The 20,336-nt window shown below is 38.0% G+C and overlaps 1 protein-coding gene across 4 annotated transcripts in view; it reads right to left on the bottom strand.

The window, feature by feature from the left end:
- The window catches only part of mrtfbb (myocardin related transcription factor Bb), a 64,615-nt gene that overhangs the window by 18,073 nt on the left and 26,206 nt on the right, over positions 1-20,336 (bottom strand). For 2 of the 4 annotated variants that reach the window (XM_067420589.1, XM_067420590.1), the window contains exons 3-5: positions 19,419-19,656; positions 2,325-2,390; positions 576-631 (exon numbers count right to left, since the gene is read on the bottom strand). In XM_067420589.1, coding sequence (XP_067276690.1) covers positions 576-631; positions 2,325-2,390; positions 19,419-19,572 — 276 coding nt within the window. In that variant the 5' untranslated portion in view covers positions 19,573-19,656. Of the gene's footprint in view, positions 1-575; positions 632-2,324; positions 2,391-5,857; positions 5,898-8,102; positions 8,371-19,418; positions 19,657-20,336 lie in introns of those variants that run through there. The other 2 variants (XM_067420591.1, XM_067420592.1) reach the window with 2 other exon arrangements.

Below are 20,336 nucleotides of genomic sequence, written 5' to 3'. Positions count from 1 at the left end.
AATTTCATTGCTTAAAATGTCTGCACGTCATTGCATTATAACAAAATATTAAACTAAAGTGGCATCTGCAAACTATAAATGTAATATAGCACTCAATAATGCAATAGATATAATGCTATTGTTGTGATTTTTCCATAAACATCCTTATTGTTACAGGTGGTTTCCTCTCCGCTTCCTCCGGATCATCAGAGGGAGCGCTCACCAGAATGTTGACTGTTGCTATTCGGACTATATGATCTTGGACAGTTCCTGTTGTTTGATTCTCTGCTGCCCGTCCTGACACTGCTAGTTTAATGGATTGGGATTGTAAGCCGCCCGTCCAGACCTACTACCTGTGTTTTTGGACTGTGTATGTTTGCTGCCAGCCTCTACCTAAGCCTGTCCACATTTACGATTCTGTTTTGCCTTCTGCACTGCCATTGCTGTGTCTCGACCCTGTATTGTTTGACTCTGACCAAAATAAAGCAGCAGCTGGATTCTGACTGCACGTTAAACTTATATTATTAAACCTGTGTAAAGGCCAATTCACTAATGAATGGAAAGTGTGAGAATATTTCTGATCAGTAAAGTCTTACCCTTGCCCTCTCCAAACTTCTGACCTGCTCATGAAAAACTCCAGGTGTCTTCAGTGCTGGGAAGAAAAGAAAAAAAAATCATTATTTAAAAACAACACGACACAATCTATAATATCTTATACATCTATAAAATCTTAGTACGTCATAATATATCTTACACTCTAAAAAAACAACAGCTGGGTTAAAAACAACCCAAGTTGGGTTGGAAATGGACAAACCCAGTGATTGGGTTGTTTTAAGCAAACATTTAATCCAACCGCTGGGTTAAAACAACCCAATTGCAACCCAAAAAGCATTTTTTTTTTTAGAGTGTACGACTTTTAAATCTGAACAATTCTGACATTTTTTCCCCCTCAGAATTGCGAGTTTATATCCCAAAATTAAAAAAAAGGTCAGAATTCCAGGATAAAAACTCGCAACTGCAAGAAAACAAGTCAGAGTATCTGAAAAAAATTTGAGGGGGAAAAAAATTAGATATAAAAATTGCAATTGCAAGAAAAAATTGAGATGTAAACAAAATTGGAGGAAAAAAATAGAAATGTGTGATCGAGTAAAAAAAAAAAAATTCTAAATTTTGTGACGGAAAAAGTCGTAATCACTTTTATACAAACAAGCTTCCACAAACCTCTTGTTTACATGGTGCAAAACTCTTTTAAACAGTTTTCTGTGCTCTAAAGAAATTCTGCTTAAAAGCAAGGTACACCCTAAAAAACAATCTAAGACTGTATTAACTACTTAAGTTAAACTAGAAAGTCAGCATTTTGACCCACTTTAGAGAATGTGAGATTTACAATTTGTTGGATTAGTAAAATAATATTCAAGACAGCCTGAAACCAATGCAGTTTCACACAATTTTGCTCTGGGTAAATCATGTTTTAAGAAAGTTTAAAAAAATGTTCCAGTCAAGTCGAGACCAAAATATTAATTAAACTTAAATAAACACTGTACAGCAGACAAATACTTCTACCACGAGTATTTCAGAAGATCTGTGGGTGTTGAATCCACGGTCAACAGGAAATGAGTGCTCTGACACAGTGGTTGTATAGACATGTTTTGCTCCCCCTGACTAGTCGTATATCACTAACCAAACTTAGCCTCTTAAACAGTTTGCTGCATTTTCAGTAAAGGTATAATCTTGACATGAATATGATTAAAGAATGCAAGAATTGGTCTTTGTGGGAGAATCCAAACCATTAACCATTGACTATAAAGCCCGGGAGGTAACCACAGATCTTGCTGAGCAAAAGTGCAGGCCCAGCCGCTGACTCACTCTTGTTACTCTTGGAGCTTGGACCATGACGTTAGGGGCCCTATGCAGACGGTAAGAGCTGAGAGAGCAGGACAACTCCTGCTGTTCCAGACAGACATCAGTCACACCATTGTTCTATCTCTCCTTCCTTATCAGTTTAAATCCTCAACAGACGCTTGCTTTTATTAGAACCGCTCTCTCCTTACCGACATACATAACTTACTGCTGCCGCCAATGAGTAATCACAAACAAACTCTGGCTGGAGGTGAATGTGTTTCACTCTATGAAGAATAAGTACAGTATATGTGCAAAGCTTAGACAATAATGTGTGTGTGACGCTTTGTCAATGACGCTGGATTAAGAGTTAAAATAACAAGAAGATAGAACATTTGTCTAATATATGGTTTTGGTCTTAACAGAGTACTTGATGAAAGTCTAGGCTTATTTTGTCTAAACATTGACATTTAAGAGTTATTTTTCCATGAGGCACGCATACTCACGTGGCATGATGCCCTGGTCTGCAAGCTGCTCGCGTGTGCGCCTCTGCTGTAGTCTTAACTGTAACACTGTGGAGTAAGCAGAAACAGAACTCAGTAAAGACTAAAAATGTGATTTCTTGTCCTTCTAATACTCTCTGCAAAGGCACTAGATACAGTCCAAAACAGGTCTTGACCTACTCAAGAATGACACAAACAATCACTCATTGTCAGATACTTCATACAGTGTTCAGCAAAGTTTTAAGAAACAATGCCTTTTGTGCCTAAAATCTATATTATTTTAATATTTAAAGGGTTAGTTCATCCAAAATTACTTACCCAAATGTCTCTTGTTACCCATAAGACCTCCGTTCATCTTCGGAACACAAATGAAGATATTTTTGTTGAAATCCGATGGCTCAGAAAGGCCTCCATTGACACCAATGTCATTTCCTCTCTCAAGACTCATAAAAGGCACTAAAGATGTCGTTACAAAGCTCATTTCACTACAGCGGCTCTACAATCATTTTTTTGAAGCAATGAGAATAATGTCTGCAAAAAAAAAACTAAATAAGGACTTATAATAGTGATGGGCCGATTTCAAAACAAAGTTTCGAACCGTTATGAATCAGCATATTGAGTCATGTTTCCAATTGCGTCTCAAACCGGCAAACTGATGAAATCACGTGACATTGTCGATCTGAATCATGAACACGCTGATTCATAACCACTTTAATCTTTGTTTTAAAATCGGCCCATAAGTCGTTATTTAGTTTTTTTTGCGCACAGAAACTATTTTCGTTGCTTCATATGATTGTAGAATCACTGTAGTGAGAAAATAGTATTTGTAACAACGTCTTTAGTGCCTTTATGGCTCTTGAGAGAGGAAATGACATTGGTGTCAGTGAAGGCCTTTCTGAGCCATCGGATTTCAACAAAAATCATTTGTGTTCTGAAGATGAACGGAGGTCTCACGGGTGTCGAACCACATGAGGGTAAGTAATTAATGACAGAATTTTCTTTTTTAAATGAAACTAAAACCATAAACAACGTTAGGTATTTTAAATAAAATGCACTTTTTAACAAATAAAACAAAAAAATTCTGAAATAAAAACGATTTGCTAAAAACTATATAGAAATATATATAATTTTTTTTGTTGATAAAATCACAAAAAATTACTAAAACACGATTTAAAATATAAACAGAAAACTCAAATTAAAATAAAATATTATAAAAAAATATTAATAAAATCAATATAATAACACTAAAATACACTTGTTAGTGCTGAACAAACAAAAATGGTCAAACTCCATAATAATATATATTTTTTTAAAAATCCCCAAACTTCTACTTACTGCTCTTACACTGCTCAATATGTGTTATTTATCTTAAAAAGGTATTTAATATCAGAGCATTGAATTAATTCAACATTATTTCAAGTATATTTGGAAATCATAATTCGATTATATAGTAAGTAATAAATAGTGGTAGTATTGCTCAATTTTAGTGCATCATATTTTTTTTAATATTATATTTTGATTTATTGCAAACAATAATCCATGAAATTTTGCCTTTCATCCCAAATGTTTTGGGGTTGAAGTTCAACCCATGATTTGTACTTTATGACATGTAATAAAAGTTTCAAGTGGTCCAAAATCTTAACAGTACTGACCTCAAAAGCAAACATACAACAGAATGCTGTTTATAAGAGAGATCAACAACGGAACGGCGTCCAAAGCACAAAATAATAAACAATGCTCCTATCAACTCCTCAAGGTGATGTCAGCTTAAGGCTTGGCTTTGGATTTGCTGCCCATAAAAAGCGAGGTGCAAGGTGTTATGCTTTGGATGAGGAAGCACTGATGCATTAACAACCGGGAACATCAAAAAGACAGTGAATGCCTGAGTGAAAGGGTGAAATGCGGGGCGTTTTGCACAGCCTACTACACCCTGGCCAGTGCTGAATGCTATTTCACCATCCCACTAGACGATTTATACATTTCGAAAAAACACGCAAGCGTGGGCATGTTGGTTCAAGTGAATAACACAACTCCTCTGCAAAACATTTGAAGAGGAGGCTGACAGTTCATGGTGACAAATGGGACCATGCCCAGCAGACCCCCGCTTCCACCCATCGTCGGCACTGGGAGCACAGAGCCAATCTGATTGGCTGCAGAATGAGGCCTAGCACACCCAGTTATGCTGAAGTCCCAGGAGAGTGACCACTCTGTCTGACTCACCACTGCTAAAATAAACCCAGCCGTTGTGAGAACAGGCCTGGGAAACTGAAGATTTTGGAAATGGCATGTGGTACATACATTCTGCATCAAGCCCTTTTAAAAATAAAAGGTTCCAAAAAGGGGGGTTTAGCAGCAATGAAAAAAAAAAAACCTTTCAATGGACAGTTTTGAAAAGAACCATTTTTTCTTAAGCTATCTAAAAAACTACATAAAAGAAGCATTTGTGCATTACAAAGGTTCTTAAAGGGTTAGTTCACCCAAAAATAAAATTGATGTCATTAATGACTCACCCTAATGTCGTTCCACACCTGTAAGACCTCAATTCATCTTCAGAACACAGTTTATGATATTTTACATTTAGTCCGAGAGCGTATCTAAGTGTATGCACACTATAATGTCCATGTCCAGAAAGGGAATGAAAACATCATCAAAGTAAATCAGTTAGTTAATTAGAATCTCTTGAAGCATCGAAAATACGTTTTGGTCCAAAAATAACAAAATCTACGACTTTATTCAGCATTGTCTTCTCTTCTGCATTTGTTTTCAAACCTCAAATAAAGATTCAAACAGTTATGAATTTTGACGGTTATGAATCAGTTTGGCAGTTGGACATGCGATCCGAATCATGAATTGATACGATGATTCATGACCGTTTGAATCTTTATTTGAGGATTGAAAACAAATGCGGAAGAGAAGACAATGCTGAATAAAGTCGTAGTTTTTGTTATTTTTGGACCAAAATGTATTTTCGATGCTTCAAGAGATTCTAACTAACTAACTGATGTCACATATGGACTACTTTGATGATGTTTTTATTCCCTTTCTGAACATGGACAGTAAAGTGTGCATACACTTCCATATGCTCTCGGACTAAATATAAAATATCTTAAACTGTGTTCTGAAGATGAGGTCTTACAGGTGTGGAACGACATTAGGGTGAGTCATTAATGAATGACATAAATTAAATTTTTGGGTGAAATAACTCTTTAATAGAACCGTACATGACAAGAGCCTTTATTTTTAAGAGTGAGCTGAATAAAGTAGGGGACCAAGTGCCCCTCCTCGAACCCTAAAAGCTCAGAACACTCTGTCCCAAACCATGTTTTCCATTATCTATGTGCGCCAGGAAGTCCTGTAGTGGTTTTCAATATTAAAGTGGTTAACCATTACAAATCAAGATCCATGCCACCACCAAGTGGCTTTTTCAAAACAATGTGATGAATGAAGCTTGATGAAAGAGTAATCATCTTCATCTCAGTATGACGGTACATGACATGCCTGCAGTCATCCCAGTGTTTGTTGAGCTGATGTCATACCTTATGTTCTCCGCTGAACCCTGACTGACCTTTATGTGGCTCCAGGCCTCACTTTCAATCTGTACAATAAACAAAAGGCAGCTTAGATCCCTGTAAATCTCACTTCCCTAAAACCGTCTTTCAAGATTCAATCTAAAACCAAATTCAAGCCTAAATTTGTATTCACATTTACCAATGTTTGGCGAATTTTGGCAGACGGAATCATGTTATTTCAACAGGAATCCGTGCAATCTGGAATTTTGCATGATGGTGGAAGACTTTCCCACACAGATTTTGTTTACACAATTTTACACGTTGAGCAACAGCAAGCTGCTTGATTTAAAGGCCCTGACATAAAACAGGTGAAAACAAAGAACAAACTGGTGTGACGACATTTCAAACAAAATCATGCCAAAACAAAGTTTGTTTTCAGAGCTTGCCAAAGTTAACTTTCTGGAAAAATGTGTTATGGTTGGTAAACACCTTCAAACTACCATTATTCTTTGATGATTACACAATAGGTAGGTTTGGTTCTGAGAATCCGCTTTCTCTGATGTAGAAATCTTCTCTGGTTAATTTCTTCTGTTCAGTCTGTTGAATTTGAGTTGAACTTGAGATGCGAGTCAGAACATGAACACACTGGTAAGCAGCTTTATAGAAGAAACTGATGTTGTAATTCTATCCGAGAGCGAAACTGCTACTACTTTTTCGTATTTAATACTGTAAAGTTGCTTGCATAAGCTTATAAGCAAATAAGCTGGTGTGTTCCAAAACAATGACAACATTTGCATTTAGGAGATATAAGCATTCAAAACTTACAGTCTCTCACTTCCGCTAAAATGTATGACATGATTTTTATGACTTTACCGCGGACTTTAGCTTCTCATCACATCTTCTGTCCAATCAAATGCTCTCTAGAAAGCATCCCGCCCCCTAAACTATAAATAGAAGCCGACGCTGCGGCTGAAATCGGTCAGTTGTTTCCACATTTACTATTTTCTACATGGTGAATGGCACATAGTGCACTATATGCGATAGGAAACAATTCAGACTGTAAATACGCTTTCAGTTGAGGCGAATTAAGTCTGGTTTCACGCACACTGAACACATTGAATAATGCTGGAGGTATCAAGGCGTTTAAAGCAATCTGTTGTATAACGTCCTATATACATAAATGTGGCGTGACTAGAGAGCTGAATTGACTAGTTGGCGCAAACAAATCTAGATCACATTGATCAGATGCTTTCTTAACTGCCGTTTTCTCACTGTCATTTTTTTTGTATATCGTTATTGAGAGGAAAGCATTTTTACTTATTCATCTAAAATTCCACTTCCAGCAGGGTGCAAAGTTTCAAACTTCTTTTTGTCCCTAAGTGGACAAAAAGTATATTATCAGGGCATTAAAAGTGACATCTGTGTGAGTTGTGCTTCGCACATTTCCAAAACACTGACAATAAACACTGGACCTTTTTTGCCTGCAAAATTTCGCTAACATGGCCGCACCTTAGTAACCAGACGCTACTATCGTAAATTAAATGAATGGGCTGTGTTATGGCTAACAAGCTTGTTAATGTTGACTAAACTGAAGTTGTTTAAGAAACACTCTGACGCTGACCTGGACTGTGTTGACATTACTATTTCAGCAGCTCGACAGATGACTGTATCTTAATGGGTGCTCACAGAGGACAGCAGAGACTGCATGTTGGCTCAGGTTTGAGATCTAATAAATGAATTACGGTTCATCGATGGGCACCATCCCAACAACCAATAACTCACTTGAAACTCTCACAACTGAAGCCATATATTAATCACAGTGAAGGCTGCACAGATATCCCCATGCACATTAAAATCTTATTGTTAAGAAACCTGTAAAGAGGTGTTACTCCCATAAGGCATTAAAAGCAGATACATTTTCAAAAGAGGCATGATAAGCCAGCTAAATGATTAACTGAATGGTGAGGTAATGTTTGGTTGCGAGTTTGAATGAAACCTAGATGTTAATACAATAATATATTACAACCCACATCAGACAGCCAAACAACAAGCCTCATCATTACTCTCATGCTCAACCCTTCAACAAAAACTTTGGCCCTTCTGTTGAGCTCATTTGTACAATAACATTTGCATCCACTTCAGAACATGTGTTCCAGATATAATTGCCAGCTGCTATGTGCTAAACTCTGGTTTCCCACTGTCCTTCACTCATGTTTAGCATCAACTTCAATTTTTTTTATTTGTTAAGAGAATTCTAAATATTTGCATTTACCCCTGCAGACATTCAAGGTCTCCACTTCAAGGCAGGCCATGGAGCTAAGAGACGGATCGGACAGTTTCTGTGTCTGGAGTCCCATGGATTGCTGTGGGAAATGAGGACCAAGGCAAAATGGCGAGATCTGGCAGGAAATTCCCCAGCGCGGAGTTTAATTCCAGACCGTTCTGACAAGTTCCTTCACCGGCTCTGTCTCTAGACTGCCTGTGTGAGTGTTTGTGGGTGTGTAGTTCTCAGCGAGTGCGAGCGCTCTCTGCAGCGGTTCAGCTCCGGCTCTGTCAGTGACTGAGAGGAGAGGCGGGACTAAAGAGCTGTAGCTGTTAACCCTCAACAGCACTGATAATAGAGTAAACACCAGAGGAGAGTCAGGGCCCTCTAAGCCCTCAGAGAAGGTTTAAACTATGTAAAAAATAATAATATTTACAAACTTTTAAATAATAGTTTAAAAAGCAAAAACTTTGTTAGGAATGTATAATTTGACAATAAAAACCTAAATCTTTTTGAGGAAATAAACCTTTAAAATCTGCCTATCCAGTGTGTTGTGTAGATGCCCATTTTCTCCATATTATGATTTTTCCGCCTAATTCTTTCAGTTCTGCGATTGTTAGTCCAGCTGTGATATTACAGAGGGCCACCCCATAGGAATGCCGCATTCCAGTTCCAGTTTTTATTATGAGCTTCACTCGCTAACTTCACTCCATCTCATTTACTCGGATGTGCGTCATTGCTTGCGTTGCATGAGTGCCCACTACTGGCAGAACATTTGCAATAGGCTGAACTGGAACATTCTAAGCTCTTGGAATCCACTGTGGAGTTGATTTATTATCTATTGATTTCCCCTTGCAAAATTGTTTAATCCAGCATTCTATATGTATATAGGTGTGTTTGGGTTGTTTTAAATCTAAAAAAAGTAAAATATCATAGAGTTGTTTGTGGTGGAGTAAAAAGTTGTGACGTCACAATTGTGTTGCCTTGTGGTATATGAAGCTGCCTAAAGTGTATATGTAGTATATGAAGTATATGAAGTAGACTTGCTCCCTCAGTCAAAATCCAGGGAGTGAGGGTCTATCCATATAAACTTCCCTTGTCCAATTCAATATGGGACAGGGATTCCCCCAAAGGGAAGTGCTAAGGAAAGTTAACATGTGTGTGTCTAAAAGTGGAGTGTAACACAGCTTAAATCAATGGCCCTGTCGACAATTGGCACACTTCAATGTACACTTGCGGTCTTGTGGACTTACAACGGTGGCTGTGCGCGTGTGTCCGTTAAGTCCGTAGGGTGTCCCATTCGTCATTTAAGCTTAAAGAAGGGTGCTCGTGGGCGCCCCCTTTGTGCCCCTGATGCGCACTTCAATAGATACCCTTGAAATGACAGCATCAAGATGCTAAAGCTTTACTGCTGGAATTTTTTGCTTTTTGGGTAAATTATTTAAAATCTCATAAGTCACATGACTGATTTTATCCTCACTGCCAGTGATGTTAAGCTTTAGTTGAGAAAATAGCTATTTTGCAGAATTACTGGTCAAATTTGCGAAAAAGATTCCGAAAGATTCACGAAAAAGTTGGGACAATGTACACATTTTTAATAAACACAGACAATTTAGGAATAGGAATGTTGTCCCATTCTTGTCTAATACAGGCTTCTAGTTGCTCAACTGTCTTAGGTCTTCTTTGTCACATCTTCATCTTTATGATACGCCAAATGTTTTCAATGGGTGAAAGATCTGGTGCAGAAGGTGCCGGCTGGCCATTTCAGTACCTGGATCCTTCTTCTATGCAGCCATGGTGTTGTAATTAATGCAGTACGTGGTCTGGCATTGTCATGTTGGAAAATGCAAGGTCTTCCCTGAAAGAGACAACATCTGGATGGGAGCATATGTTGTTCTAGAACTTGAATATACCTTTCAGCATTGATGGAGTCTTTCCAGATGTGTAAGCTGGCCATGCCACACGCACTCATGCTACCCCACCATCAGAGATGCAGGCTTCTGAACTGAACGCTGATAACAACTTGGGTTGTCCTTGTCCTCTTTAGTCCGGATTACATGGCATCACCGTTTTCCAAAAAGAATTTCAAAATTTGATTCGTCTGACTACAGAACAGTTTTCGACTTTTAATTTTAAATGAGCCTTGGCCCAGAGAAAACGTCTGCACTTCTGGATCATATTTAGATATGGCTTCTTTTTTGACAAATAGAGTTTTAGCCGGCAATGGCGAATGGCACGGTGGATTGTGTTCACCGACAATGTTTTCTGGAAGTATTCCTGAGTCTATATTGAGATTTCCATTCCTGTATGTGATGCAGTGTCGTCTGAAGGCCTGAAGATCAAGGGCATCCAGTATGGTTTTCTGGACTTGACCCTTATGCACAGAGATTGTTCCAGATTCTCTGAATCTTTGGATGTACTGTAGATGATCATAACTTCAAACTCTTTACAATTTTTCTCTGAGAAACTCCTTTCTGATTTTGATCCACCATTTTTCCCCGCAGCATTGGGGGAATTAGTGATCCTCTGCCCGTCTGACTTCTGAGAGACACTGCCACTCTGAGAGGCTCTTTTCATACCCAATCCTGTTGCCAATTGACCTAATACGTTGCAAATTGGTCCTCCAGCAGTTCCTTATATGTACATTAAACTTGCCTGGCCTCTTATTGCTACCTGTCCTAACTTTTTTTGGAATGTGTAGCTCTCATGAAATCCAAAATGAGGCAATATTTTGCATGACATTTCAAAATGTCTCACTTTCAACATTTGATATGATATCTATATTCTATTATGAATAAAAATATTAATTTTTTAGATTTGTAAATTATTGCATTCCTTTTTTATTCACAATTTGTACAGTGTCCCAACTTTTTTGGAATCAGGTTTGTAGGTTCAATACATGTTACATACATTTAATCGGCTACTGTGCCGTTATAAACATATGATTTATTATCAATATATGCGGAAGTGTCTGTCTCTAATGTGCTTTGGTCTTAACATTGTAATGAAGGCTTAAATTAAAATGAGTTGGTTTTGGTGGGCAGTTATCACCATATACGGCTGAAATGACACACCGATTATGATGATATTTGCTTGTGGCATTTCTTGTCAAAGGTAACACAGTATTTATAGAAGAAGACACAGATCGATTTAAGGCTAAATGAACCTTTTTCCATGAGTTTCGCTGCTGGTAAGCACAAGAGCTCATCTTAGACAATACTTCATCTTAGACAATAAAGAGGAACTATGTATGAAAAACGCAAAAACGCAACTTCCTATAGTTCTATTATATGCTATTTCATTTTTAGCAGTGAGAAAATAAAGTGTGTCCCTTTTTTCCCCAATGACATGTTGTCATGGAACAAAAATGACAAAAACAACCAAGCAGAACCCAGGGGATATTCCTGTTTCTCTTTGTCACATAGTGTCGACATAAACAATTCATATTCAGGGTTTACAGATGAAATTCAACATTTCACTGTTTCTCATTTGTATTCCAGCAATCTTCCTTTCTAATGAAGCACTATTGTGTCTCGAGGGGCAAAAATTCCATTAAATTTCTTATCTACATCGAGTGATGTTTCTTTCATAGCTGTGGAGATTAATATTGCAGAGAGGGAAAGAAAATATTTAAATCCTATCTGAATCAGCCAAAGTGATTAAAGACAAACAGGAACGTCCCAGGGGAAGCCAATAGGGAACGCTGTCCAAGGCCCACTAAGGTGCTGTATGGTTTTGTCTACTAGGAGCCTACATACGGATGTGCATAAAGTATATACATATTTAGTTGCCTGAAAGATTAATTGGTCTTAAATAAGCCTTAGATGTATAAGCTGGTTTAAGGTCACCTGTCCCAAATTGGACTTTCCTTAGAGGTGTTTGTAGGATATGTTCTTATTTAAAATAATAATAAAAAGAAAACACACAAGTGTCTTCAGATTTTTTATTTTTTTTAAAGTTAGCTTAGTCTACCATCTGAAAAACAAATCCATCAAGACATTATAAAGGCTTGAATACCCTACACAATTTTGTCCAGACTAGGATTTTACAGGTTTGACCGTTTTCACAGAAAATTGTATAGTGTATGATGGGCACAGACTGACTTTCCGTGCATCATTGGCAAGATTCATATGTTAATATTATTACTATGTGTAGGTGATGAGATAACTTTGACATAAATGTTTCAGTAGGGGAATTTGTGAACAGTGGTGACGTTTATTTTCTAGAAGGGTGGGTTGAAAAGAGGAAGGATGGGTACAATCTGTCCTCCAGCCTGGGCAGGAACAGATCATGTTGATTTAGTCCAGTGTAACAAACTCTCTATGAGCTCATAATATCTTTAGGCGGTAGTGGGCAGGAATCAATTATGAGAAAATACAAGAGTGTTCCTTTAAAAAGTATTTATTGCTGCAGTTCTTCCGATAAATGAAGAAATGTCAACTTAGTATCTCCAAGCTGATAAAAAGCAGAAATTCTGCCTTTTATTAGGATTTATTTTGAGATTCTTTTAAGTTTATCACTTTATGCTGAATGTTATGAGGTGGTCTGTTGCAAATGATGTTCTCATTAAGCACACCTTGTATCAGCTCTGGTTGTAATCAACCACACGCACTGAGAGTGGATCACCCCAATAATCAGAACTGTGGTTTTTATGAGTTTTTCAATGAGCACCATGCATCATCTCTTGAAGATTGGCTTATACCTTTGCTTTTTGCATATGTTTATATCTAGTGATTTGTCAAGGTAAAACATTCTGGCCGTAACCAGAACCAAATTTCTGGACACACAAGACAATATAAACAATTAAATATATATATAATCAATAATGTAAACATTTGAAGTTTAATTCTTCTGTCTAAAGATGGTCACAAATCATAAGATTAAACAATTATTTTACTCTATATACAGCCACAGATTTCGTAGGTTTTATAGATCTAAAAGTCATGCCAGCGCATTAGAAACTAAATATTTTCCAAGAAATATGTCACTTTATACATAAAAATATGTAGCCTTTATATTCTTGGAAAATATCATAATTTTAGGAAAATATCTTCAACAACAATTTGCAAATCCCCATTCTAATTATTTAAAATACTACTACTACTACTACTACTAATAATAATAATATAAAAATCTCCTGCAAGGTTTCCTGAGATTCTTGGCATGAGGGCTTTCAGGCAAAACTAGGAAATGGAAACACTAACTGAATTTGCAATAGTGTTTGCGTTTTGGCAAAATATTGCAAAATATCTTGCAAGTAGCAAGAATTGTAGCATACAAGAATCTTGGATTAAAATAACTACTGACATTTGTGATAGTCAGCAAATTCAAAGGGTAATTCCCAGGTTATGATAAGTGTCTGGGTGAGTCACCGATTAAAGTCTATTTTAGTGCAAAAGGTCTGAGAAATCTGTTGATTAACACAGAAAGTAATAAAGAAAGTCATCATGTGGTGGGATCAGAAATACACGCATGCCTGGTAGGGTCTCTGTTTACTTCCCTTGTGCAGTTAATTAGAGAGCAGCCCCAAGGACACACATTCTCAAGGACAAAGATGTCCGTAGGGAGTGGGACATGAACTCCTTCTGTGGTCGGACAGAGTCCCGAGTATATCGACAAGGTTCAATGCCTGCCTGCCCAATGGGTCAGAACTAGTACCTTCTTATTAGGGTTCATATACCAGTAAAACATTTCTAGAATGTAACCTTTGGCCAGAATTGTGAGAGCCAGAAGGAAGAAAAAGACAATAACATCAAAATGACCAGCACACAAAATTCAACCTAAGTCAGTTAAAGGGATAGTTGACTCAAAAATTATGTCAACATTTACTCACTCAGACCCATATGAGTGACTTTCTTCCTTGCAGCACAAAAAAAAGAAAGAGATACTTTGAAATATATACCAGTCGCTGGGTCGCGAGACCATTCTGAGTGGGTCGCGGAGTGCCTGAAAAAAACGTATCTGCAGTCAGACGAGATGTTGTCAGGCTATATGTCAGTGTCATTATTCTAACGTTATTTTCGTAGCTTGTTATGAAATAAGTCTCTCATCTCATGAAAAATAACTTTCCTGTCCTGTCCTGTCAGACATTATACCTCTTCAATTGCACTCGCAAATGTGGTGGGGTACTGTGTATCAGTTTGTATATAAAGCAAGAGAAACAAGCATGCAACATTGTCAATTAGTAATTCATGAAATAAAAGAAAAGTACCAATAAACCACGTAGCTGGCATGACGTGTTAGCTGGGAAGAATTTGCATGCAGGTATGATATTCATTGTGTTCATCAGGAGCAGTTGTTATCTTTTTTTAGAAAACAAGCATTATTTATTTTCAAGGCATTGGCGATTGTATATAGTTTGAAAAGTTATGGTACTTCATATACATGAGTACACCTGTATATCATTTGGTATAACATGTACATTTTACATTTTGTGTTAAAAGTAAATAAAAAGTTGATCACAATTTTTTTTTTTTTTTACATTTTTGGGTCATGACTTAATGCCCAAACCAGTTGAGAAACCTGTTCTATGCAATGAAAAGACTACAATTCCCAGAATGCTTCGCTGCCCTGTGAGGCCACTTCCAAAGACACCGCTATTGAATCACTTTTACTTTCCCAACACCGCGTTCATCTTCATAAAATCAGTTCAGTTAGAGAACAGACACTACAATTAAAAACTGAAAGGGTCTGTTCAATATACTGTGATTTAGCCACTGAGGAAGTGTCAGCACACACGCAGCAGGAGTTTTACATGCATGATGAGAGCTGAGGTAAACGCGTCCACGCTCGTGGCAGTCGTTCTCAGCGTGTTCTGTCTGGCACGTTTTCAGTTCATGCCTTTGGAAGATTAACTTTCATAGGAATTAACTTGAGAAGATAAAATACTCACTTTGCTCCTTCGGCTGCACCGTTTCCATGAATGCCTGAGCCGAGCTGAGCTGTGAGTGCGACCCCATCCCCATGTGCGAGTTGAAAACATGCGGAAATAGCTCCCTCTGCTGGCTGTAGTCTTTAGCGACTAGCCAAACATTTTACCGATGACGCAAATTGACGATATTTGCGTCACCGGAGTAATTTTTCCAGAAATAAAATGCATAAATCTCTCGTCTCAGGGGGATATGAGAGGGGGGAGCATGATCATTCGAATATACTCCAGGGTTTCTACTGATACAAATAGCATAATTGCCTTAGTCATATTTCAATGTTTTTGGTAAACAAGAAAAAACACATTTTTTAGAAATCACATTGTTATTTTGTATTGATATTATAACAGTACATTCAACCAGATGTGTGAACAAGTATGCAAAAAGAAAAAGATCCATCATCAATTGCCTAACCAATAAAAGTGACTTAGGCAGAATATGCCATGACTTAGGCATTTTTTCTCTTACATAAAAAATGCAAACATAACATAACAAAAGTTGTTTTACTCTCCTAAATATAACCAAGATGTGTAACTTGTGAACCCTAACCAAGTTGTTTCTTATTAATGTCTAACCTTAACCACTGTTTTCCTTTTCCACCCTTAATGGAAGTTCCACTTAGGTGCTGTGCAAACATAACATAACCAAAGTTTTTTTTTATTCTCCTAAATATAACCAAGATGTGTAACTTGTCAACCCTAACCAAGTTGTTTCTTAATGTTTAACCTTAACCACTGTTTTTCTTTCCCACCAAGTTCCACTCAGGTGTTGTGCACACTCATTTTCACACTGTCTATTGATGAGAGAGGTTGTCATAGTACTGGTGGGCTACTCTTGGTAGTACTGGTTTCATTGCCTGCAAGTCATTGAATTTCCTGAGAGTAATTGGCAGTTGGGCAGGAAAGAGTGGGACCCAGTGGAATGGTTCTTTGGGGATGTTGATTCGCTGAGGCAGGTCCTCCCATTCAGACTCAAAATCCAACTTGTACCGGATTCGACCATCAGACAAGTACTGGAGAGCCCGGAGGCCATGGACTGTGGGGTCACCAACTTTTTTACCTGGTCGAATATTGGTGACGTAGGCCCCAGATAACTTCATGAAGTCATTGTGGTATAGCTGGGCATGAACCAGAAATTGTTGAAGATATCTGTTCTATGCTCTTCAGTCAGTAGTTCACAACTTCGTTTCTCTGACTTTAAGCAGTGCTGTGATGTGCAGGGTGAGCCCATGGTCTTTGGTGGTCTCTCCTGTCCCATTGGATTCTTGTAATTCTCCCCCTTAAGACGCTTCTCCTTAATCAGCTCTCGCTTCCACATATCTGGCCTTGGGCGCCTATGACGTTGAACAGCAGAAGTTTCAAGTACATCTCCTGCATCTCCTACACTGACAGCTCCTTGAGCTGTGTCTGTATCACTACCATTATCTGGGCTGTCATCTTTCTCAGGTCTATAGTCCTCATCCAAGACAGTGTCATCGATTTCACTATTTGACGATAAATCAGGATCTGATTCAGCTCTGGAGGCTTTACTGGCTGTTTCCTCTTCTATCTGTTGCCCCATGTCTACGTCATTACCTTCTTTCTCAGGTCTGCTCTCATCTAAATCCTCTAACTCCACTACATGGGTATCAACTTTATTTCCTGACATTAAAGCAGAAAATGCAGTGCTGTTTAGTATTTTAATTCAGTAAATCAAGTTAAATTCATAGGTTCACTGCAAAAAAATCTAAATCTTACCAAATACTTCTTATGTCTAGTCAAAATGTCTAATTTATATATAAAAAAAACTATTTTACTTTTTTATTTTACTATTTTTACTTTTATTTGCACTTAAAATAAAAAGTAAATGCTTGAAAAATTACTTCACTTGCCTAAAATTGCCTAAATGTCTTTTTAATGTGATGTTTCTTAACTGTAAAGATTTGTTCTGACCAGAAATGAGGTTATATTTTGCTAGTGTTGGCTAGTTACTTCATCATATCTTGTAGCAAAAAAAGTCAAGTTTATATACACAGTTTATAATCCCTTTGATTGACTGAAATTACATTTAGTGTCTAGAAAATTTAAGAAATATGAACTCTTACCAGATGAAAACGAATCAAACAGAAGAGCTAATACATCACTTCTGGACATCTGTCTTCCATGTTTTCTGCCATTTTGTTTGTATCAAAACTGCCTAAGTCAAAGAGATGACTTAGGCAGATAGTGTTTTTGGATTCTAATAAGTGTTGTGATTGGCTAAGGACATAGGCAGAAAGGCAGGATGATGCAGCAGTGGTAGGACAGTAAAGTTAGGCAGATATCTCAATTGGGCCAAAAAATGACTTAGGCAATTATGCTATGAGGCTAACGCTAATCACTGAAGTAACCCTTTAAGAGATAATTCACCCAAAAAATTCTGTCTTTTACTTACTCACTTACTCAAGTTGCTCCAAACCTGTAAGAATTTCTTTCTTCTGCTGAATACAAAAGAAGACATTTTAAAGAATGCTGATAACCAAACTGTTGATGGTCCCCATTAAAGCAGCACTAGGTAACTTTTCAACCTTCATAATATATTTTTTAAGACTCTTGTGATGATAAATCGACTTACAATAGGTTGAATGACACGTCTGCCATAGCCTGATGGGGTCTGTATCGTTTTTAATCGTACTTTTAAACTTCGGGTTTCGGGTAGTAACCCGAGAACAAAAAGAACTACAAAATTCGACTGCTTTACGGCATATACGTCACTTCCACCAACACCCACACTTTGTTCGACAAACTTTGTTCGTCGGATAATATAGTCATGTGCGAAGCAGCAGAGGCAAATAAGAAAGAAAAGGTTTTGTTGGAGGAAAGCAATAAGAGGAAACGAGAAAGTGATGGGATTAAAGGCAGGACGAGGATCAACATGTGACCAGCGTTTGCTCGTCGGCGTGAGCTGAAGGAGGCGTGCCCGACCGATGCTGTCCTGCTTGTTATGGTGATTACCTACCACTCAAACATTGAACTGAAGTATCATATAGATTCTGTAAAACGGTAACCAATAGACTACTATAATGACGCTGGCTTGTAAACGTGAGCATCGTGATTATTTGGCGTTTGAAAAAAATAAAACCCATGAAATTATATTCATATGACATGCTGAAACATATGGCACTGACTGTAACGTTACCTGGGATGAAGACATTTCACACGCGACGCCAGAAGAACTCGAACTCCTCTTGCAGTGTTCAGGGGAACTGTTAGCGCTGCACCGACCCGCGGCGTCACTTTTATGAAGTTATTTGGCCCGCACCGCTGTATATATTTTTACAACCCGCCGCGCACCCGCGACCATTAAATAGACATACGGGGTCCGCGGGTTATGAGACGACCCGCGCATAACTACTTCAGGGCTATCAGGGTTGTCATGTCAACAAATGCACGCGCGATGGCATCCCCTGTTGTAGGATGACAGATCTTACGACAGTAGTTGAGGACATTATTTTTTCCAAACTGCAGGGGGACCCCGAGAGCAAAAGTAGCCAAGTGCGGCTTTAACTTCCACAGTATCTTATTTCTCCATACTATGGAAGCTCTCTAAGCTTAAAACGTTTTTTTTTTTTTTTTTTTTTTTTTTGCGGTTCAGAGTGTTGTGTTCTAAGTTGATAAATTAAACCAGTCATAGTAAAGTTCTTCAAAAGCCACCACTTATTTCAGCTGCTTCACACTGCTGACATTTCCCAGCTTATCCACATTATGTGCACAAAATGGATGATGACAGTTAAAAGGAAGGGCTACTTAAATGCCACATTTTCAGCCTTACAGAACTATTTCACCAAATATTTAAAAAAAAAAATTAAGATACCGAAATTTCGGTGCATCACTAGACAAAATAGTATGGCATTTTACCAGGCGTAAAATTAAAATAATTATTATATTGTCATCATTGTCCAGAATTCCGCTTAAAATTGACATTAATAAATAATGAATCACCTTTGTTTTTCCACAAAAGAAAGTCATACAAATTTGGAGCATAAAATTCAGTTTTTAATGGTCAACTGTTCCTTTGAGTTACAGCCAAACAAAAACCACAACATGACTGCAAGCTTAAGAGCCTTCTACATCGAAGACTTTCGGCAATCATATTTGACACTAAAATCTATCACATTAGCTTACCAGTTGTACACCCTGACATGAGCCAAGAACACTTTGAAAAAGAGTTAAAGGGAGCACTTAAGACATGATTACATGTTGGCATTCACATACAATTCCTGTGTAATTCCCCATGTGTTACCGCAAACAAATTTCTCAACCATCTGGCAGGCCTTATTTTCTCAGTGTCAAATTGGGGCGGTAGTTTAATGGATGAGGAGGAAATAGGAGCTTGGGAGCAGAGTTATGGCCTGAGGGCCTGACTGAATAGGCTTACTCACCGTTCTTGCGCTCTTTAATGGGTGGAAGGTTCTGAGTGTGCTGAAGAGACAATTCCTCCAGGTCATGGGTCACCGCTTCACTTCGTGGGCTCGGCACCAGCACCCCTGTTGCGCCCGGGTCGCCCTCCACTCCCAGACTCTCATGGGGATCCATATCTTCTGGGGGGAAGAGGCAATGGTCTCTCCCTGGAAACTACCACAGCAGTATAGACGACTGGTGGGAATCTTGGACTGCAGCCTGCCAGAAAAACAAAAGGCTTTCAAGTGTTTTGCAGCCCTTGTAAACATTAGAAAGCCCTAATGGAGCTTAAAGTTGTTGTTGTTGGGGTGTGGTGACAAAAATAATTTACTTGTATGTGACTGATTGTTAATAAACTTTAACTGGAAAAAAATGCAGCTCAAAGGTTAGTGTCTCCATTTGTATCACATTGCTTAGATCCAGAATATATTTAGTTGACTGGTGATGGTAAACTTAAGAAACGCTCTTATTTCACAGAGCTTTTTTTATAGTTTGATCGAAATCTGCCTAACCTTGTACGGTCCACTCCCATGTATTTAGTCAAAAAAGTTTGATAGTTCTCCCAGTTAACCTGTAAAAGAAGCTCTTAAATCCTTATGGCTGATGTTAAAAGTGCAAGTTGTATAAGTCTTGTTGTGGCACCAATCCAAGAGAAGTTACAAGGGAGTATATGCAGGCAGCACGTCTGGTCCAGTTGTTTAATGTGTTATTCTGACAGATGCTTTACATCTTGGTACATAGAAAGGCCCTTTAAGACAAAGATGTCTGTAATATCTGCTCGATCTAATTTTGCAATGTACCGCACTGGAAAATATATGTTACCATATTTCACACTTCAGACATGGAGATTTATAAAAAAAAACATTTTAAAAGACTATAGGGCTCCATAAAGTACAAGA

Source organism: Pseudorasbora parva, chromosome 2 (genome assembly GCF_024679245.1).
Source record: "Pseudorasbora parva isolate DD20220531a chromosome 2, ASM2467924v1, whole genome shotgun sequence".
Taxonomy (NCBI): Eukaryota; Metazoa; Chordata; class Actinopteri; order Cypriniformes; family Gobionidae; genus Pseudorasbora; species Pseudorasbora parva.
The sequence above is the reverse complement of the archived record's forward strand: the minus strand, read 5'-3'. Positions and strand labels throughout refer to the sequence as shown.